The 22,945-nt window shown below is 47.3% G+C and overlaps 1 protein-coding gene across 1 annotated transcript in view; it reads right to left on the bottom strand.

The window, feature by feature from the left end:
- The window catches only part of IGSF21 (immunoglobin superfamily member 21), a 144,001-nt gene that overhangs the window by 50,461 nt on the left and 70,595 nt on the right, over window positions 1–22,945 (bottom strand). Inside the window, exon 3 of the mRNA XM_084822353.1 lies at window positions 7,630–7,748. Within this exon, the coding sequence (XP_084678479.1) occupies window positions 7,630–7,748 (119 nt within the window). The remainder of the gene's footprint in view (window positions 1–7,629; window positions 7,749–22,945) is intronic.

The following is a 22,945-nucleotide window of genomic DNA, read 5'->3' as shown; positions in this document are numbered from 1 at the left end:
TGTCATGCCCCCACTGGAGGGGTCCTCCACCTTCTCTGAGGAGCTAGAATTACCTAAGACAGATGTTGCCATGGAGCCAACCCTGTCAGGGGCTGGGGGAGTCTGGGCCCTCAGGGGAGAGGATCACAGATCCATTCCCACAGGACAAAGGGAGTTTATCTTCAGAGAAAGAGACTGAGCAACCCCACCCCACCCCTGTCCCAGAAAGCATTACCGCCTTAAAAGGCAGATCAGTAGGGCTCCTTTAAGAAGAAATACCCAACTCCAAAGAAGGATCAAGGCTTGTAATGTAATGCAGCTGAGCCCTGCCTGGGGCTCAGGAGGCTCTGATTATATAAGCCTGCATTATCCATCTAGATTTTGTTGAAAACAATGGTGTTTCTTCAGCTCCAGTCATGTGTACTGTTTTGACTTCTGTGTTATTGGTCTTTGGACTTCTGTGTGATGTTGCCTTTTGGACTCTGACTTGACTGATATCCCGTGCATTTGATGCATGTGCACAAATGCACAACTGCAAATGAAGCAAGTTCCCTTGCAAAAAATCTGATTCTGTCAACGAGTAGACGATGGGACAAAAGGCACCTGACAATCCATGAAAAACAGATGGAACAGATTTAACAAAATCTGTACATTCCTAGTCTCTCTCTCTCTCAAACACATACATACACACACCCTCCAGACCTTCCACATTTTCCAGGACCCCAGAAGCAGTGATGAATCTGAGCTGAAGACCAAACCAGAAGGCTAAATTGACTTCTAGATGCACTAAGGCCTTCATCTAAGATCCTTCCTTTGGAGAAGGAGCCACTAACTAAAGTGTACCCTGGACCAAGGCCCCTCTGATACCCCAGGAAGCAGGGGAGCGGACGGGGTTCAGGCCAACTGCAAGACCCTTTGCTTGCTGCCTGTCTGCTGCTGGTACAACATTGGATTCTGTACACGTCTTGCTCATGCATGCTAGCTGTGAGCCTTCGCTGGACAGCTCCCGTGCTGCTTCAGCAACCTTGCTTCACACCTCCTGCTTGTCCTGCTGGACAGCTCCCCAGCCTTGCTGGCAAGGTGGGGAATTCTAGCCACGGAGCTGTGGCAGCAGAAATGGAACAATGCTGCCGCCTTGTAATGCTCATTTTCCATCCCTGGGTGCCGCTATAGCATGACCTGCACACCTCACAGGAATCTAGCAGCGCACAGTGGCCAAACAGAACGAGAACTCTTTAAAAAATCCAGTCACACTTATTGTCAATGGCTCATTTTCCACTGGTGAACACACTTCCCAAATGTTCTGACACCATTCTGGCGGGCATGGACCAATCTGTCAACATCTGTTTCACTCCACTCTTCATTTTGCACATTGGTTAGACCAGGTTACTTCATATAGGGGATGTTGGAGAAATCTGCAAAGGAATCAAATGAGTCCAGATATCTGTGAATCTGACCAGATTTCCAGATTTTTAGGCAAATTTAGTCAAAGAGAAATACAACAGTAATAATAATAATACACCAGTCAAAAGTCTGCATGTCCCCCATAGGCAAAAGCATAAAAATGCACATTTTGGGGGGATTTGTACATTGTGGGGAGGACGTGTGCACATTCATGAGTACAATTTGTGCAAATTCAGGAAAGTGGGGAAAACCTGATTCTGACAACAAATGGACGATGGAACAAAAAGCGCCCGACAATCTACGAATGCAGATGGAATTGATCTTACAAAATCCGTACATCCTTAGTTCATCTCAGAATGCACAAAGATGAAGTTCTGCAAGAATTCTTACAGGTTTCCCTGTCTCTCAAAATATATATAATATATATCCAAAGACATCAGTTTGGGGAAGGCTAGTGTGTTTGTGTGTGTAAACACACACACACACACACACACCAGCCTTCCCCAAACTGGTGCCTTGGGACTACAACTCCCAGCATTCTTGACCATTGGCCACAGTGGCTGAGGCTACTGGGAGTTGAAGTCCTAGACATCTGGACAGCATCAGGTTGGGAAACGCTCACACACATATGTATATATAGAAGAAAAACCTATAAACACTGGGACCAAAAGACCATGAATCGCAGCAGGCACAGTTTGTGGAATTTATCTGCAAAGCTCAAATGTATACAAGATAAGCACCCTGACCCATCACCACAGCAGCAATTAGAGATAACCTAATCTTGTAAAACGCAGGCTTCTGTATATGTTTGAGCATCACGCAGGAAATGTTACAGGCTGGAGCGCCTGCATTTCATAGCCTCTTGGCCCCACTGATAATTATTATTTTGAATGCATCTGATGAAAGATGCTCTGGCCCATGAAAGCTTATGCTGCAATGAATTAGTTTAAAGGTGAAACAAGCCCCTCCCTCCTCTATGTTGCAGGAAAACTGGCATGATTTTTAAGACGGTGGGAGAGTTCTCTCCTAACCAGAACCAATCACTAATCTGAAGTTCAGATATCTATGCTTGTTATCATACTGCCAGGCTCATGAAATGCTCTGGGCACTTGTTCATGTGAAAAAGTGATAGATAAATTAAAGCAATAACTATTAATCGGCAATCATATATAGCAATAGAAGAGGATGTGTGTTTGTGTGTGTCTGTCAATCTGCATCATTGCGCCAAGACTGTGAAACCTAGACACCTGAAACATGGCATGCTTACTAAGGGAATCCTGCGGGTTTGCACTACAGGATTACTTTGTTTTTAAAATGCATTAATGAACTTTAATTTAAATATGTCTGTGTGGTTGAAGTCTACAGTAACCTTTGCAGCCACTAGGGGGAAGACGTCCCTAACCAGCACAGAGATTTGCAGTCCACGCAGCTTGAAGGCACTGGAGATCAGGGGGCTGAGAGGCAGCGTTGCCCCCGCCTCCTGCCGTGAGGTCGTCCCCCCTCAGGGGAATGGAGTGGGCAACCACTAGTGCTGGTTCCAGGATTTGCAGGGCCCTCAACCACAGCACCATCAGCGGGCACCCCTAACCTGGAAGAGGCAGGACATTCCAATTCATAATTCTCTTTGGCTTCATATGATCTGGATCCAGCCCTGCAACCCACCAAAACCAAGGAATGGGTGTGAAGCATGGAGACCACGCCTGTAAGAGTCTTCGCTTGGGGGGGGCATCATCTGTGATGCCAATTCCTTAAATGCTCCTACAGGAAATGCAAAAATTCAGACACAGGATCCAGAAAGGAATGACCTGTGAGAGACACCAATATTACCTAGCTAGTAACAAGCAACTGGAAGACTCCAACCTGAGTTTATTACCACAGTGGCAAGGAAGAAAACAAGGGGGATCTGGGGGACAGGGGAAGGAAAGAGAAGCGAGGTTGAATCCTGCGGCTGGTTGCCATGGAGACCACAGAGCATTCCAGGGCTTTTCTCAAAGAGCTAGAGAAAGTGAAGGGTCATCCGCGCAGCACAAAACACTCTATAAAAACTGAACTCAGATTTGTAAGCTTGGGGCTATGTAGGTATTCCACATAGGCATGAGGCTGGATGGAGGGGTGGGGGGAGAAATCTATCTGCTAGTCCTCATCCCCTCAAACCTACTCACCCCACACAAGGCTCATTGCGGAGAATGGCACTGGCTGCTTTTAGCTACTGAGCCACGTTCAAGGTTTTGTGGCCGACATTCAAAGTCTGAAACAACTCAGGATACCTAGCCACACATCTAACCCTATACACGCCCAATCGACCCCATAGGTCTTCCACAACCAAAGTTGTGTGTAGTCAGGTAAAGGCGCATAACCAGGGCCTTCTCAGTAGTGGCAACCAGCCTCTGGAACTCTCTCCCACATGTGGTCCAAAAGGCAGAAACTGTGGCAAGCTTTAGACTCCTCTTTGAGATGTATCTGTTTACTCCGGCTTTCCTTGACTTGTGATCACACTGCTCCATTCTGCTGTTCTTGTAACATTTTTAATGCATCTTTTATTTTATATTATTTTGACATTGGTTTTTATATTGCCTTGTTGTTGAGTTTTTTTTAATGTTAATATATTTATTTTATTTATTACATTTCTAATCTGTCCAATAACTAATGTACTCTGGGCAGATTACAGTGGGCAGATGTTTTTAAATGCAAATGGCTTAGGCTATCAAGCAGTCTATAAGTCATATAAATAAATAAATAAATAAATAAATAAATAAATAAATAAATAACAAATCATGGCCGAGGGACAAGGGCCACAAATCCACCAAGACAGGCACAAAACCCCACAGATAGCCCCACCTCTGTTGCAACAGAGCCTGTAATAGGGGCCAGAACTCATAATTTCCTGGCCTGATTGAAGTCCTTGATTTCTCCTTGTGTACAAAGTTTTAGGTTGTAAGGTGGGGAGGGGAGGGAGGGAGCCAAGGCTGGGTTTGAAGGCAGTAGAGTGCACGAGCCAGAAAGCAGGGGTCCCTGGGACAAGCCAGTAGTCGGAAGAAGAATCAAGCAGGGTGGAAGGGCAAACCAGAAGGCAGGGTCAAGGACCAAGCCAGAAGTCGGGAAAGGAGACTCACCCGGGATGCAGGACCAGAGGTCGGAGGGACATTATTGCTCAAGCAAGGCTCAGCTGGAACAGGAAGTGCTTTCATGCTCCTTCTGGCCCAGGAGGATCCAGTGCTGGAAGGGTGGAGCCAGCCCGGAGCAGGGAGGTGCTTTATGGAGGACGCTGCCACCTGCCATTCAGTGGGTCACCACACAGGGCAGCCACCCACATATCCCAGCCGCTCCTGAGCCAGCGAGGGAGGCGAGCCTGCTGCACTGCTCAGGCCCCGTGAAAATGCCAGGATGCCGCCAACTGCACGAAACACGGTAGCAGCTGGTGCTGAAGCAGCCCCCTTCCTCCCCCCCCCCACCAGCAGGGAAGCTCATTTGTCAACTCCAGGTTCCTCCACAGCAAAGGAAGCAGCTCAGTAAATATAAATCGCAACATCTGTTCCGTGCTGCTCCTTGGCACGGCTGGCCCTGACATGGCACTCTCTCTACAAAAACAACAAAGATGGAGGCCTGGCCTCTTGGCTATGACAGGCAGAGCCCACTGACGCAGTCGCCATCCAGCTGCCTCCCTCTCGTCTCACGTCTGGATTGCGAGGGTGAGGGACAGCTGGTGTTTATAATCCTGCTTGTGCTTCCACTACTCTGGTATTTATATTCTGAATAGACATTTGGGCCAGTGGCACAGTGTGCTGGTGCCATTAGCAAGGATGCTGATCCTGCAGGCCAGCATCCTCCTCACAGGGGCATGTGGACAGGGCTCCAAGGATGGAACAGGCTTAGTCCCAAAGGCAAGGCCCATAGGCGGCTCCACGCCCAAACCCAGAGAAGTCCACAGGGAAGCAAAGGCCAGGTCAACAGGCAGTGCAAAGTCCAAGCACAGGGAGAATAAAAAGAGGGGGGGAGGCACATGTGCAACAAAAAGCAATAGGGAAAAGAACATGCAGAAATCCCAGATGCCTGACTGTAGAAAAAGGTTTGGTATGATTCTTTTATATTGGCCTGACACATTTCCAAAACACTGCTTTCCTTCTTCAGGGGCTACCATAAAAATATATGCATATATCATCTTAGCTACTTCATGTTACTCCAGAACATATAAAAACATCCAAAACACTTCTAAAATAAAAATACTATAAATTTATATGAATTTCATGACTAATTTTAACCTATACACAATTTCTGGGATTTCTCCATTTTCTTTTCTCTGTTGTTCCAACACAGGGAGAACCAGGAAAGTGTGCAACTAGGGGCCAACCAGCCACCCACCACACAAATACCCGTCCACCACTTTGTGCCTGGACCTAAAGGCTTTTAAGCCTGAGCCTTCAGAGCCCCACCCAGAGCACAGCTGCAGGCCATCAGTGACACTTCAGGAAAGGCCTACTCATCAGTAAAGCCTTGATCATGAGTATACCTTTACTCACAAGGAGTCTGTATTCTTCAGGTGGGTGGGTCTGTGTCTGGTAGCCAGCCAGTTCTGAACACTTTAAGTGCCTCAGCTCCCTGGGGCAAGGCGGCCTCCTCTGCATCTGCCCCCAGGTCTAACAGGGGCTAAGTGTGTCTTCAGGGAAACGTATGATGGCTGTCTTTCCCAGGGGCCCAAGATCCCCCTGATCCTCTGTCTCAAGGTCTTCATCACAGGAGCCCTAAGTCATCCTTTAAAGGGGAGTCCTCCAGAGTGGGCAGGGCACCCAGCCTTCCCCAACATGGTCCCCCAGATGTTTTGGACTACAACTCCCATCAGCCCCATTCAACATGCTTAATGGTTGGACTAGTGGGAGTTGCAGTCCAAAAGCATTGTGTTTTATTTTGTGGCCTTGGCTCCATATGCAAACAACCCATTACCAAGTGGCTTGCCACGGGGTTTGTAACCACTTGAGAAGCTGGCCAGCCACTCACTACATTTCATCATAGTGGCTGGGAAAATCCAGCCACAATTTCCCACCTGTTCAGACATCGAGGGAGGAAGTGGCGTGGGAACTCCTCCACCACCTCTTGGCAGAACAATACAGACAACTGCTTACGGACACGTGCTGACACACATACATGGCAAGTTACTCATTGGGAGAGGGTATGGTGGAGTGGAGGCTGGTGGCTCCCGTGGCAGTGGAGCGGTGAATCCACTCTAGATTTCAGTCAAAACCAGCCAGAACTCTAAAGGAGCTATCCAAGGTGCTGACCCCATTTGGGTGATAGGGTCCAGCACTTGTGATAACTCCTTGAGAGTTCTGGGTGAAACCCAGAGTGGATTCACTGCCCCATTGACATAGGAGCCACTAGCCTCCACTGGCGTGGTATAGTGGTCAGAGCAGGGGTAGACGATGTGGTGCCCATGGACACCAATGTGTGCCTGGTCGCCCTTTTGATACCTGCCAAGGTGCCCTACACCTCCCACTTCACACACACACATTTTCTTACAGGCAGCTGGGATTGCTGTGAAATGGGTTTCAGTTGGTGCTGAGACCTGTGGGTTCAAAGGGGTTGTTCAGTGTGTTGGGGCTCAGATCCCACCTTTGAGTTGTACTTAGTGATGTACAGATTTTGTTAAATCCATTCCATCCTTGTTTCATGGATTGTCAAGCATCTTTTGTTCAATCGCTGGCTCATTTGACTGAATCAGATTTTTTTTTTTATTACCAGAATGCCATTCTACTTGCAGTAATTTGCATTAGCGCTACTTTGCATTAGCGCTGATGAATTTTGTTCTGCTTGCAGTAATTTGCATTAGCGCTACTTTGCATTAGCGCTGATGAATTTTGTTCTGCTTGCACTAATTTTCATCAGCACTAATGCACACATGCACAAATATGCATTAGTTAATGCACATTCACACAAGTGAACATTTGTGCAAAACTTTCCCCAAAGCAAAAAAACGGTCCTCAAGTTTATGGATGCACTTGACTCAGAGAAAGCTGGTCCATTTCAGTACCCGCTGGTCAGATTCAGGGAAATCTAAATTCATCTGAATGCATTGTAGATTTCGCTGACATCCCTACTCGTATTCAGTCTTTCGAGCTGATGACTTGCCATGCCTCCCATAGCAGCCATTTTGTGGTGGTGCCCAGGACAGATTCTCAAATCGGCAAATGTGCCCACAGCCCAAAAAGGTTGCCTACCCCTATGTCAGAGTGCAGCCTTTCAGTGTACACTTACACATCACATTGAGAAAGATGTTTCCAGAAGCTAACACCACCTTTTCACGGGTTGCTCTGTCATAGATTCCCACATGGCACTCGTACGGGCCATTGTCTGAGATCCGGACTTCAGGGAGCCTAGAAATACAAAAAAAAAAAAAAAGTGGGGGTGGGGGAGACAATGCTGTGAGAAAACAGTGGGAATTTCCAGTTAATTTGGTTACAAAAGGTCTTAGGAACATATGACAAGAGACATCTTCCCACTGTTATGGTCTCTATGTTGCTATCATATTAAGCCAATTATCTGATGCCATAAACAACTGAGAGAAAAATAGAAACAGTTTCTATGCAACCCAGAATTCAGGTTTTAGAGACCAAACCTGGAAAAAAGAGATCTTTGGTAGTCTGGCTGCAAACTATAAAAATGCTCTGTTCCTTTGTTTCACAGATCTTCACACAGTGTCCCTTTGTGCAATGGAGCATTAGACAGCATGGTTGACACTGAGCATCAACAGCTCTCCAGGGTTTCAGGCAGGAGTTTTTCCTGCCCTACCTGGGGATGCTGCTGGGGATCGAACCTGGGACCTTCCATATTCAAAGCAGGGGCTATGCCACTAAACTACAGCCTCTAATAGATGCAGTTTGAACACATGCAACAGTGACACATACTGGAAAAACATTGATTTTTCAATGTTGGCAATGTTGGAAACATTGGTAGATTCCTTCACTTCCAACCATGATTTCACCAAGTAACATTTCTTTAAGATGGGAACTATTGGAGGTATAGGAATGGAAGCAGACGAGAGGGAGAGAGAGGGAAAAAAATAAGCCAAACTCTTGGTTGAGAGAGAAGTCTCTGTGGAAGTTGGCAGTGAGGGTTAAGCTGAGGGATGCATTGATCTCTCCTCACCTTGTGCTTGGTCCTGACATTTCTCTGCTCTGGTATTAAATTCATCGAGTGACATAACTTTAAATTAAAAACAGGTTTAAGAACAGGGGAAGGGAGAGTGAATGGATAAGGCCACCGGGGGCGGGAAAGCAACAAAAAATCAAAGTGTCCCTACCATATCGTGGAGTCCAATTTGGAACGGGAACTAAAAATGAGTCTCGGCAGAGAGCGATGACGAAGGCTCCTTGGCAGAAAAGGACAGATTGATGGAACCTGCTTGGTGGGGCTTGAAGTTGTGTGAGTTAATCAAAGGAAACCGGCATCCCAGAGAGCTGAAGTTTGGGGAGGGCAAATGGAGAACTCCAATTACACCCAGGCCAACGGCTGCCTCACAAGAAGTGACCCCCAAAAGACAGGATATGAATTATTTTCTCTGCTCAAAAAGCACCTTGGAATGGATTCAGAGCCAGTAAAGGAGATGAAGCACCTGCCAAAAAAGTAGAATGAAGTTGGAAGGATGAAGAGGGAAGAGATTCATTCTGGGTTGGAGAGGAGGTGATCTTGAAAGGTGAGGACTAGAACCTTTACACCAAGGCTTATACCATCTCAAATGGATGGTCAGGACTAGCTGGGAAGAAAGAAGAGGAGGGAAGAGATTCAGTCTGGGGTGGAGAGGAGACAGTCTTGAAAAGTGAGGACTAGGACCTTGACATGGAACATTATACCGCCCCCTATGGATTGTCAGGAGTAGCTGGGAACACAAAACAATTGCCTTAGTTGGCCTTAAAAGAGGATCAAAAATATTTATGATGGTTATGTCTGCCAACAGCTCTTAGTCAGTAAAGTCAAACAGAACTTGCATGCTCAGAGGTGGCCTATAAACACAAGGGGGAGCCCCCAGGAAAGCATCTCGACCTCAGGGACAAAGCATCAAGGTAACAGGAACTTAAGCAGACAGGTAAGTTAAGCACATCTATGAGTTAGCAACAGGGTAAGGAGGCTACAGCAGTCAACACTTCCTTCTTACTTGGAGTAAACAAACGCAATAAAGAAAAACATCTAGAAGGTAGAAAGCCAGCACGTCTTTGGGGGCTATGCAGTGTATTGCACACAGTGTCACATGTTTCACTATCTGTCTGAAGGACAGAAGAGCTGATGCCCAGGATCTGATTCAAGATATAAATGCTGTTGAACTGATTGGTAATAATGACCACAGTCCTATCAAATTAATCACATATGTAAGTAGACAATTGCCAAGGAAGGAATCCAGGAAATTGCAGGCTGGATAGCTTAATGTCTGTTCCTGGTAAATGTGTGGGAAGCATTACTACAGATAAAATGAGTAAATGACCAAGCATATAGAAGGACAAGTCTTGCTGAAGGGGAATCAGGACAGCTTTAGCAAAGGTAAGTCCTGTCTTTCTAACCTAACTTGCTTTGAGAACATCAACAAGCACGTGGATAGGGGTGATCCAGTAGACCTCATTCACTTGGACTTTTGAAATGCTTTTGACAAATCCCCTCACCACAGATTCCTGAACAAATTTAGCAGTCTTGGGATAAGAAGAGAGGTCCTCTTATCACTGGATAACTGAAGAACAGAATGCAGAGAATAGGAGTAAATGGTTAGGGCTGTATGAGAATGTTGTCCCTCTTTGAAAATCATGTGAACATGTCCTGCTCACAACCCTTGAATGTGAATGCAAGCAGGAACACAACTCTTGGGAAGTTTTTCCAATTTCCCAAATGTGCCTTTGCAAGTGTTCACTTGCATATATGTGCACTTGTGCAAGAACAGACTTGTGCAAATCCCTGCCCCGCCCCCCGTCCACATTTTCATGCTTTAGCCTGTGGGGGGAAATTCACATTTTTGGTTAGGAAAAATGCATATTTGAAAACAAGCAAACAAAGAATGTGCATTTTTCCCAATTCACATTCACATTTAGGAATGCAAATAAGGCAAAGGGGAAAAGCTTCAAGGAAGAATTCAGAGAACCTCAGTGTACTGAAACATTGCATGTCCACCTATCCCAGTAAATGGTCAGTTCTTGCAATGTAGGGGTGTAAATGGTGGCGTCCCCGAAGGATCTGTACTGCGACTGGCGTTATTTAACTTGTTCATAAATCATCTCGAATGAGGTGCGAGCAGTGAGATGGACACATTTGCTGAAGACGCCAAATCATTTAGTGTGGTTGAAACAAAAAGGGATTATGAAGAGTTCCAAAAGGATGTCTCCAAACTGGGGAAATGGCATTACAATGGAAGATGTGGTTCAGTGTAAGCAAGTGTTAAGTGATGCACATGGGAGGTGGGGTAACTTCACATATATGCTGATGGTGCCTGGGCAGGCACTGACTGATTGGGAAAGGGAACTCTGGGCTGTGTGTGGACACAGCTCAGTGAAAATGTTGACCCAGTGAGCATCTACTGTGAAAAAGACCAATTCCATGCTGGGGATCATTAGGAAAGGAATTGAAATTACAGTTGCTGCTATTATACATGATAATGCCTTTATACAAATCTATATTGCAACCAAACTTGGATTACTGTGTAGAGCTCTGGTTGGCACACCTCAGAAAGGATATTGTAGACTTTGAAAAGGTGTAGAAAAGCACAAACAAAAGGGGCTGCAGCAACTCCCCAATGAGGAAAGGTTACAGCATCTGGGATTGCTTAGCTTAGAATAGGGATGTATGAGAATTTCATTTCTGAGCGCAAAACATGTGAGCATGCCCTGGTCGCAGCCCCAAACATGAGTGTGAGCAGGACAATGCCCCTGCCAAAAATGTTCACAAATTCTCAAACATGCGTTTGCACACGTTTTGCTTGAATTTCAACTGTGCACATTTTTAAATCACCCACTCTTTAGTGTATATGGGAAATCTGTGCAAATTGGGGGAGGTGCAAATCAAGGAGGGACAAACAGGGAGGTGATGTTCAGAGCACCTCAGGGAAGTCAAACATTGCTTGTTCATCCATTCCTGGCATAGGAAGAAGGTGAATAAGGAGACACATGATAGAGGTGTATAAAGCTATCCATGGGGTGGATGCTACAACCTGGAGTCATCCAATTAAGCTGAATGATGGAAATTCAGGACAGATAAAAGGAAGTCCTTCTTCACAGTGCACTGTTAAACTTTGGAATTTGCCGACATATGAGGTAGTGATGGGCACCAACTTGGACTTTAAAATGACACATTCATGGAGGATAAGGCTACTAGTCATGATGGCTATATATTCCCTCCAGTGCAGTAGATCTTAACCTGGAGTGGAACATGCTTGGGAGGGTGCTGTTGCATTTCTCTCCTGCTTGTGACATCTGGGACATCTGGTTGGCCACTATGGAAATAGGATGTGGGACTAGCTAGGAAGGACCTTGGTCTGATTCAGCATGGATTTTCTATTGTTACGTTCTGCCATCTGAATGTAGATGGTACATTTGCTGGGGAACGACAACAGGGAAAGCCATATCAAAAGCTGCCCATGTGAGTTTCCCAGAAGCATCTGGTTGGCCAACATTGATACAAGACAAGATGGACATTTTGTCTAATCCAGCAGGGCTGTTCTTCCCCACCCTGCCATAATATACATTTCAGGACTGCTCACACTTTGTTGTGGTAGTTACAAGAAAGAAAGAAAGAAAGAAAGAAAGAAAGAAAGAAAGAAAGAAAGAAAGAAAGAGAGGGAGGGAGGGAGGAGAGGAGAGGAGAGGAGAGGAGAGGAGAGGAGAGGAGAGGAGAGGAGAGGAGAGGAGAGGAGAGGAGAGGAGAGGAGAGGAGAGGAGAGGAGAGGAGAGGAGAGGAGAGGGCCAGCCTGTGGATGCTGATCCAGAAAGATCTTTGGTCTTATCTGTTAGGCTCTACTTACATTTTTAAGGAGATACAGGGTGTTCCTGGAGCTGTACCCCAAAGAACAGCACTCTGCCACTTTTTGGTGGGGTTTCCATTGATGACTAGAATCACAAATTCACCAGACTTCATTTGACACTATTTTCTCCCATGTAATCTAACTTCCCTGCAGAGCCGCCTCCCCTTTAAGTGGATTAAGTAGGCAGGAGAACATTTTTTCTCTGGGAATTGAGTACCATCGATCGGCTGTCTGGTTAGTAGTCAGTATTCAGATAACCGGGGCTGATGGTGGAGAGGGCTGGAACAGCGCTTCTTTTTCACTGGCGACGGGGCTTTGGGATCAATAAACTATTAATAAACTGCAGAAGGTTTTAAGGAGAGATCAGTGTAATGCAGTTTAGCAGCTGGAGTTTACCAACACTGACAGCTCCCCAGAAGTGGAAGTAATTGTGTTATTGCAAGGTGGAGGACGAACGGGGAGAGGCGGGGAGAAAAGCCACAGTAGGAACAGAGAAGGGGATCTACACACACGGACAGCGGCTAAGTTCAAGTCCCATGTGGAGCTCTGTGACAGTCCTAAAGTGAAGCATTAACACAGCCATCTGCATCATCCTCTTAGCCTTGAACAAAGACAGAGCTTCTGATGCATGCATGCATGACCCTAAGCTGTGTCACATGATACTTGGCTAAACATGCACTCTAACAGATGTGGCTAGAAGACAAACATGGCAAGCATTCCCTTCAGCCACCATACCTCAAGCATCCATGTTCTGTAACCTCATCACCTGCTGTCCCAAACCCTTTTTGGTTGGTCACCAACCCATCAAGTCGCACGTTGTTTTTATTAAGGGAGAAGTATGTTTGCCCCTGGTTCAGTGCCAGATATTTTACTCAATAAACCAAACATTTTAATCTAGGTGTGTATATGCATGGTGTGGAGAAAGTGGATAGGGAGACATTTTCCTCCATCTCTCATAATGCTAGAACCCAATGGGGTCATCCCATAAAGCTGACTGGTGGGAGATTCAGGACAGAAAGGACTTCTTCACACAGTGCATAGTGAAACGATGGAATTCACTTCTACAAGATGTAGTGATGGCCACCAACTTGGGTGGCTATAAAAGGGGACTGCAGGAGGAGGCTACCAGCGGCTACTGGTCCTGATGGCTCTGTGCTACCTCCAGAACCAGAGGCACTAAGCCCATGTACACCAGTTGCTAGGGAACATGGGTGGGAGGGTGCTGTTGCACTCCTGTCTACTTGTGGGTTTCCCATTGGGGCATCTTGTTTGTCACTGTGTGAACAGAATGCTGGAGTAGATGGACCTCGATCTGATCCAGCATGGCTCTTCTTGTGTTCTTATTTTCTCATGTTCTCATCCCTTGCCCCTCGCTGACCCCATATTCTGATCTACCAGATCTGCCCAGGCTCTAATTACCCAAGCTCACTCCTAGCTTTGCCCCTAGGAGTGTGTGCAGTTGCACATGCTATCCCCCCCTCCCCGAATGCCTATGGGCCTGAGGTTCAATACCCCAGATGTAAAGCATTCCAAGTCATTTCCCTGCATGAAGCTGTCATTTCTCAACACCCTGTTGCTGGCGTTCTCTCCCTCTAAGGGCATAACGAATGCACATGAGTGCATTCCGTGACATCATGATGGCTCAGCCAATGGCTGGGCAGGCCCATGAGCCATCGCCGGTTCTGGCTTTCCACAGGAACAATGCCACCTCCCTTCCCGGCTCGTCTCTGTGCGAGGTCTTGCGACTTCAACAGCTGGCGTTTCTTCAGTGGCTGCTCCCAGCTCCATGGGATGCAAAGCAGCCAGTGTGCCTGATTTAAATATGTTTGGTTGATCCAGGCATCTCTGAGCATGGCCAATTAATCCGCCAGACTAACGTGGAGATGGGAAGCTTGGGGAGGAATGGGGAGGGGAGCAACGCCGGTGGAATCGGAGCGTGGCGTGCTGCAGCGCCGCGTCGAGCGGGTTTTATTGCTCCTTTTAGTGGGTGTTGAACTCTCCCTCCAAAGCCTTTAAAAACCCATTAACAACTCCCCCACCCCACCGCCACATCCTCCCCACCATCTCCTCTCAGTTTTCAAACTGCTGCAATCATAAAATCATTCCGTGGGTTGAACGCATCCAGAGCCGGGGATCAACAGAAAGGATTGCTTTCAGAAGAAGCAGGGAGAATGGGATGAACTGCTCAAATCCGAAATGCGATGGAAGTGGGCTTTTTTCTTTCTTTTGCAATTTGGGGGTGAGGTGGGAAGACGGCAGCAAAGGCCACCTCTGCCTTGGACCAAAACATTTCTGTGCTGTATACATGGAGTCGCATATAGCTTTTACCCACCCCTCCAATCTCAAACGCGACGGCACTTCTGATTGGCAATTACCGCTCTTCTGAGCTAATGCCGTTCTAATCAGCTGCACCACCTTTCATCACTAACCCCTCGTTGCACCAGTGGCAGAGCTGCAGTGACCCTCTGGGAAGAGGAGCAGTTTCCCCCTGCATCTGCACTGAATGGGGGGGCAGTCAGCCGTGCTGCATCACGCACTTCTCGCCCCACCGTGTGGTGTGGGCTGCGGGTCATCTCTCCGGGGTGTGTTTTCAGCACAGACAGAGCAGGGCTGGTGCCAGGGATCAGTGCAAAGGGGCAGCTGCTGGGGGTCATGACCCAGTAGGGGGCTCAGGGCCCTCTGCTGCCACCGCCGCTGTGCCTTCCCCGTGCAGCATGGGCATCTGCTCACTCGTTCCCATGAAGCAAGTGAGCAGTGGGGGGCCAGGAAGGAGCGGCAGTCACCGCTCCCCCTGCCCTCAGCCTCGGGGGGGGGGGCAGTGTGGATCGAGCCCAAAGAGGGAAGACAAGAGCGACAGCAGGGAGGAGGAAGGACAACTCAGGGGGAGCTGTTGTATCCGTAGCAGGAATGACTGTAGGATCAGCAGGCCTCCGGCGCCACTGCTCTTTAATTCAGCACACACAGAAGCAAGAAGATAGCAGAGGCTCCTCCAAGGGTTGCTGCTCCCAATTCTACAGGGGCTGCCAAGGCTCAAACACCAGAACTGACCCACAGGCGCCCCTGGAAGACATCACAGGAGCACTCCTGAGGCAGCCCTACGGCCTGAGGGAGTCTGTTCCACCGTCAGTGTCCCCTAACGTTTGGCCAAAATCTGTTTCTCTGCCATTTCCATCTGTTGGTTCTAGTCCTGCCCTTGGTTGCCACAGAGTCTAGGTCTGCTCGATCTTCTGGAGAGGGTTCAGAGTTCAGACAGGGCAACAAAGATGATCAGGGGACTGGAGACACAGCCCTATGAGGAGGGACTGAAGGAACTGGGCCTCTTTAGCCTTGAGAAGAGAAGACCGAGGGGAGAGAAGATGGTGCTCTTCAAGTCCTTGAAAGGTTGTCCCAGAAAGGAAGGCCGGGATCTCTTCTCGATCATCCCAGAGTGCAAGACACGGAATCATGGGCTTAAGTGACAGGAAGCCAGATTCCGGCTGAACACAGGAAAAACTTCCTGACTGTTGGAGCAAGACGACAATGGAACCCATTCCCTAGGGAGGCGGTGGGCTCTCCCACACTGGAGGCGTTCAAGACGAGGCTGGACAGCCATCTGCCAGGGATGTTCTGACTTGGATTCCTGCACTGAGCAGGGGGTTGGACTCGAGGGTCTTCTAGGCCCCTTCCAACCCTACTAGTCTATGATTCTATGATTCTCTATGACAGCCTTTCAGATATTTGAAGACCACTATCATCTCTCCCCTGAAGCTCCTCTTCTCCAGGCTAAACCTACCCAGCTCTTTCAACTGTTCCACATAGGACTTGGGGTAGTATCCAATGCTAGTCCTATGTGGAATAGGCCCATGGAAATGAATGGGACTTCTATGGGTCTACTTGGGGATGTACAGATTTTGTAAAATCCGTTCCATATGCGTTTCACTGATTGCTGTGTGCTTCTCTTTCCATCACCCACCCCTTGGCAGAATTGTTTTTTTTCCCCCCAAATTTCCCGCATTTGTGCAAATTTGCACATGTGCAAATGCACAAATCTCCCCCCATGTGCATTTTCATGCTTTAGCCTATGGGGGAAATGCGCCTTTCAGCTTTTTAAAAATGCATTTTTCTATAAGTAAATTTGCATAAAATTCTGGAAAGTACCAAAAAAAAAAAAATGGTCAGCAAGTCCTTAGAATCTGTCCACTTGGGAAAGCTGGTCTACTGCAGAATCCTTGGGTTGGATTCATAGAAACCCAAACTTATTGGATTCCAGTGTGGATTTCTCTGAGATCCCTAGGTCCGTTCTATGTAGGACTAACACGAAATACTACTCTTGGTGTCCAGACCCATCACCCTCCTGGTTGATGGTTGACCTCCTCTGGTTGTGCCCTAAACTTCTAGCACTTATTCATCACTGCAGCACTGCCTATCTCTCCTATGCAACATAAACGTATGTTACAGCTGCTTGGATGTGCTGCATATCTCCAGTGTCCCACCCCACCCATTTCCTCATCTTATGGACCAACATTTGGAGCAAACCCAGCAGAGTCTCTCTCTTGCATGCACACACACACACAGTCCCTTGCAACTTGATTTGTTTCGAAATAAAAATAACATTTAAAAAAACAGCCACAGCAAAGGAAGCTGCCCAGAGCTACAATTTTTCTGCTGCTGCTGCTGTGCTAGAGAAGAGCCAAGTGCTGTTTATCTCAACGGTGCCAAGGGGGCTTGAGATGCTCCGTACAACTTGCGCCGGGGGGGGGCGGTGCCAAGAGAAGCCGAGAGACAAATGTGCTTAATGAGGTCTGGATGCATAAGTTATCAACACAGCATGCCGAGGAATAAAGGGAGGGAGGGAGAGAAAGAGGGGGAGAGAGAATGAGAAATTGAGAGGGGGGGGGAGAGAGAGAGACAGAGAGACAGAGAGAGAGAGAGATTGAGGCTCCTCGGTGTGGGTACATAAATCCCCCCAAAACAATCTGTGTTTAGAGCTTCCTCTTAGGTAGCTGAGGTATGCTTCCCTTCCTCCCACAGCAAGTAACATAAGGCTTCCTGCTTAAGAGATCATTGCTGCCTCATATGCGCATAAGAACATAAGAAGAGCCATGCTGGCTCAGACCAAGGGGCCATCTAGTCCAGCATTGTGTTCACACTGTGGCCAACCAGCTGCCCATGGGGAACCTGCAACAGCACCCTCCCACCCATGTTCCCCAGCAACTGGTACACACTGCCTCTGGTACTGGAGGTAGCCATCAGGACTAGTAGCCATTGATAGCCTTCTCCTCCAGGAATTTGTCCAATCCCCCTTTAAAGCCATCCAAACTGGTGGGTCATCGCTGCATCTTGCGAAGTAAATTCCATAGTTTAACAATCCTTATGTGATGGAGGACTTCCTTCAACCTTTCCTGACTCTCCCACCAATCAGCTTCTTGGGATGACCCCACTGGGTTCTAGTATTATGAGAGAGGGGAAAAATGACTCTCTATCCACTTTCTCCACATCATGCATCATTTTGTACACCTCTCTCATGTCTCCCCTCGCTCACCTTTCTTCTAAGCGAAACAATTCCAGCTGTTGTAACCTTTCCTTGGTTCTGAGCTTGCAATGTGGTTTGTGGACCAAAAAAAATGCATTCGACAGCATGTGTTCATCTGGAAAACGCACACACAAATGTGCACTTGGCCGGTTCTTTGAGAGTCTGGCTGATGGCAGGTGAACCCTGCAGTGCTACACTGGACGTGCTGGTGGACACCAAGAGCACAAGCTGTATTGTTCCACTATGCTCCAGAATAGCAGGCATTCTGAAGGTCTCCCAGTGAGGTCTTCTCTTCCAGAAGTAGGCCGGCGAGAATTAATTGCATGAAGGACTGATCGCCCTGTGCGTCTCATACTCCGAGAGTAGCTAGAGGTCACCACAGAGCGAACCCCTATTCAGTGCCAAGTCTTTTGCAGGGGAAATCGGAAATGGCTCTGCTGATGCCTTGAATCCTAATGCAACAGGATCACTTCCAGCAGGCTGGAGAGAGACACTAATGCAGATTTTGCCAATCCGGTGCCCTTCAGATGTGTCGGACTTACAGCCAAATTACAGCCTTTCTCCCACTGACCACATGAAACAGCCTTGTGCCGATCGCCACCTAAACTGGCTTTGCCTAGCCCAGCTTTCCTCAACTTTGGCTGTGCTGGCTGGGATGCTGGAAGGTGTAGTCCACACACATATCTGGGAGGCGCCAGGTTGAGGGTTGCACTAGGGAGAGGCCACAGCTCAGTGATAGTGCACCTGCTTTGCATGCAGAAGGTCCCAGATTCAATGCTCAGCATCTCCAGGTAGGGCTGGGAAAGAATCCTGCCTCCCCTAGGGGAGTCCTTCTGTCTATTTGGGCACTTCTCCTGACAGAGGCCTACTGGCCTGCCTCCAAGGAGGAGCTAGATATCCCAAAGACGGCCAAAACCAAGGAACCACCCTTAGCAGGAGACCTGTGGGAACATGGGCCCTCAGGGGAGATGACTGTGGTTCCATCCCCACAGGAGGAGGAAGGTTCTGCTTCTACGGTAGAGGGTGGGTGACCATCTAGTCCCCGAGAACATCATTGTCTCAAGAGGCAGGACAGTAGGGCTCCTGTAAGGAGATGTGCCTGAATAAAAAGAAGGACTCCTCTAGAGGAAGGGACTCTTCAGGAGCAAGGCCTGTAACAAACTGCAGCTGAGTCCAGGTGGGGCTTAGGAAGCTCTGGGAATATACCTGTGCAGTATCAGTCTCACCATTGCTGGAAACAATGTCTTCTACCAGCTCCAGTACTATCTACCCTTATTCCTCTGACCTCTCTCCATCAGTGAACCTTTATGGTACTGGCCTTGGACTTCTGCTTGACTCTGCTCCTTGGACTGTGTGTTGCATCTTACTGCATATCTCTGTTCTGACCTTGGCTGCTCTTCAGACCACTCTCTTGGAACTCTCCCTGGCTAAACTGTGCCTTTAACCATGGCCCGTTTATTGACTTGCTTTTGGACTGCCCCTTAGTTTAACCTAACACTGAGCCTGATCTAGCCATAGCAGGACATCGGCTTGGCCTGGAATGGGCAACTAAGACCCCCTAGCTTTACAAAAGCCCAGCTCCTAGCCCATGAAGTCTCCTGAGATCTGGTTTGCTGATCGGGATAAACACAGCTGCTGAGAATTTTGATCCCTCCTTGGGGAGGCATGGCTATGGGGACTGAAACGATGAACACCTGCACTACACCACTGGACACAGGAAAAGCCGCTGGTGCTTCCATGCGATCATCCGGGTTGTTGCTCTCACCAGCAGTTCATTCAAATCAGTGCCCCCCACTGCACTCACCCCTCCTGGCACCCTTAAAGGAAACTGTCGACTGGCAGCTTATTTTAATGGGCACTCCACTTTTAAGCTAAGCTTCCGCCATCTGTTCCCACCCTTAATTACCTGAACATTCACAAAGGAAGGTGGAAATAATCCACCATTGCATCGGAATGGGGGCAAAGAGCAGAAAGAAGCAAAGGATCATGATGCAAAGAGAAAAGGGAGATAAAGGAGGCGGCCGCCTGGTCTTGAGGAGGGAAGAAGAGATGAGGGTGAGGAGAGAATTAAGGCCCCATATGAGCTCTTGCAATGCCTACAGGTGTTCCAGAGGTCTGCAAATATATAGTTACATACAGATTTTTGTATGCAAGATAGCCCAGTCTAAACCTTTTGTACACCCATTTGCCTAATACGCATATATATTTTTGGTAGCGGTCGTTCTTACTGGGATGGTGAGGGTTTTGTGCATGCTTTGCACTAATATTCTGTGCATTTCCCCTAACATGCGGATTTTGGTATGAGCGTTCCCTAGCATATGCATTTTTGTATGCACTTTTTTAGTTTGGAGAACTGCATCACAAAATATTTATTTATTTAGTAGTAATGCTTACATACTGATTAATATAATAAAAACTCTAAATGATTCACATATAAATATTCACATTTGATTACTACATTTATATTTTGCCTTTTCCTCCAAGGAGCCTAGGGAAGCTTACATGATCCTTCCATGTCTCTCCATTTTATCCTCATGACAATGCTGCAAGGTAGGTGAGGCTGAGAGTCAGGAACTGGCCCAAGGTCACCCAGTGAGCTTCATGTCTGAGGGGGGACTTGAACCTGGATCTCCCCTGCCCAGTCCAGCACTCTTAATGATGACACCACACTGGCTTTCAGTGGATTGCCTGCATTGTGGTCTGTCGGTTTGTTTGGAAAGTTGCTGCATTCTTGTCCAAATGTGAACAGAACAGGATCCTCCCCCTCCCTATTTAGAGGTGAAGAGGTGGAGAGTTTGGAGGTTCAAATCCAGCAACATGGGTTTCAGGGCCCCTTTGTACCAATCCGGACTTCAGCAGGGTGACTCTGAAAGAAGTCAGTAGCCATTCTGAAGGGAAGAAAAAGAGGGACAAACCAGCACAAAGACTCATTTGCCATGATGGGCACTCCCCCGCCGCATCCTGCCCCTGTTCTCTGCTCCCGATTCTTCATCAGTGTTCAGTAGAACTGCAAGGGCTGTGGGCGGCTAGTTAGCCAGTTCACAAATCGATGTCTTGCAAGCCTCTGCAAGATTTTGGACCCTTTTCTTCCTTTCTGCCAGTGCCATTTTGGAAACAAAACCAAACAATTGAGCACCAGCCCATTATAGTGGGATGGACACCTGCATGGGAACAGAGTCTCCCCAGGGTGCCTGCACTCACCACCGGGTGATTTGATGGGGTGCAAACCCCACCGTCATCTGGAGTAGAAGCAATGTCAGCTCCTAGCAGCCTTGTTGCCGGCAGTCTCTCTGAAGCCTGCTCTTACCAAAGAGCTTGGAAGCGCACTGTTCACTTTCAATGTCACCCAAGAAGACACAAGAATGCCTTGTCCTCCCCAAGTGGGAGGCGTTTGGCACCACCGGTAGAATGGCACTCTTCGGCCATGGTCAAGCTCTGAGAGCACTGCTTGCCAGTGAGTGAGGCTGAAAACAGTGGGGCTGTTTTTAGAATTTTGTATGTTAATTTTTTTAGACTTATGTTTTATCATAATGTTGTAATCTGTAATGCTGTATAATGTTGTTGTTCAATTTTTTTTTGTGAATTGTCATGAACTGCCCAGACAGCTTTGGCTATTGGGCAGTATAGAAATTAAATGATGATGAATTTATTTTTGAAGTATTTTATGCTTCTCCTCAGCCAAGAAGACTCCTGAGGTAGCTTGCCTACAGTCAATTAAACAAGAGAGTCCCTGCCGGCAGAGCTGCTATCTAGAAAGACACAACACATAAGGAAAAAGGAATGGGGATGGGAGGGGGGTAATTATCTGGGGTTTCCCAGAGGGCCATGCTCCCAATATGGCCCCACCACTTTGCCCTCGACTACCAATTGTTTTGTGGTTTCCCTCCGGTCCCACCCACCACTAGAATGCGGCCCCTGAGAGCTTCTCTGAAATGGAATCCAGCTGTTTTACCAGATGTCCTCCTAATAGGGGTCAAGGCCCTTGTTTTATGAAAGAGGATGCTCCTTCCTCCCCAGATGTCAGAGTTTGGGGACACAACAGCCTCTGCACATCCAAGATGCTTTCAAGTCATTCTCTCTCTCTCTCTCTCCCCCCATTGTTCTTCTGAACAAGGAATCCATCTTGCTGTTTTGAAATCTACATGCATTTCTTGAACACTTCATCTCTTTGAGGTAGGAATGGGTGTGAATTTTGTTCAGTCCATTTTTTGTGTCAGAACTTACCAAAATTTGAAAAAAATGAAAATTTTGTGAATGCCCTGTTGATGAAATTTCCTGTTGATGAAATTTCTTGTTGATGATTTTTTTGCAAATTTTGCGAATGCCCTGTTCATGAAATTTCCTGTTGATGAAATGTCCTGTTGATGAAATAAATTCCTTGTTGATGAAATTTTCGCACAGTTTGCAAATGTCATGTTGATGAAATTTCCAAATTTCATCAACAGGATTAAAAGAACTTGAGACATTAAAAATTCAAATGTGGGAGGGAGAATGCAGTACTGGCAGATTCATCCATCACTACTCTTTTGTATTTTCAACTGGTGCCTGAGTTTCACTTTTTATTCCCCTCCTGCCTTCCAATCCCCTTTCCTTTTGTGTCATGTCTTTTAGATTGTTGGTTTGACGGCAGGGTGTGTCTTACTGTTAGTCTTCGTAAGCTGCTCTGGGAATCTTTTTTTGGCTGAAGAGTGGGGTAAAAATGCTGTAAATAAATAAATAACCAATACACTTTGGCATAACCAGGTGTGACCAGGTGACTGTAACATGGAGTAGAAGGAAGAATTCTCACAGGCTTCTGGATTCACGCTATCAATTTCAGCCTCACACCCTAGCTGTGCCCAGGTATTTCTCAGCAATGCATTGGTCAGCATCAGTACAAAAGGCACGCCTGTCCCTAGGAGTTCTTGTTTCCTTTTTCCTCACTTGCTAGCTGTCATGTTCTGAAACAAAGGGATGATGATGTGAGACAAAGCAGAGAGAGAGAGACAGAGAGAGACAGAGAGAGAGAAAGCATTGTTTTTGGAGACAAACAGGAGAAGGAGAAGGTTGCACAGACAGCTCTCGTG

Source organism: Heloderma suspectum, chromosome 15 (genome assembly GCF_057233095.1).
Source record: "Heloderma suspectum isolate Gila_16-S chromosome 15, 16-S_ref, whole genome shotgun sequence".
NCBI lineage: Eukaryota > Metazoa > Chordata > Lepidosauria > Squamata > Helodermatidae > Heloderma > Heloderma suspectum.
The sequence above is the reverse complement of the archived record's forward strand: the minus strand, read 5'-3'. Positions and strand labels throughout refer to the sequence as shown.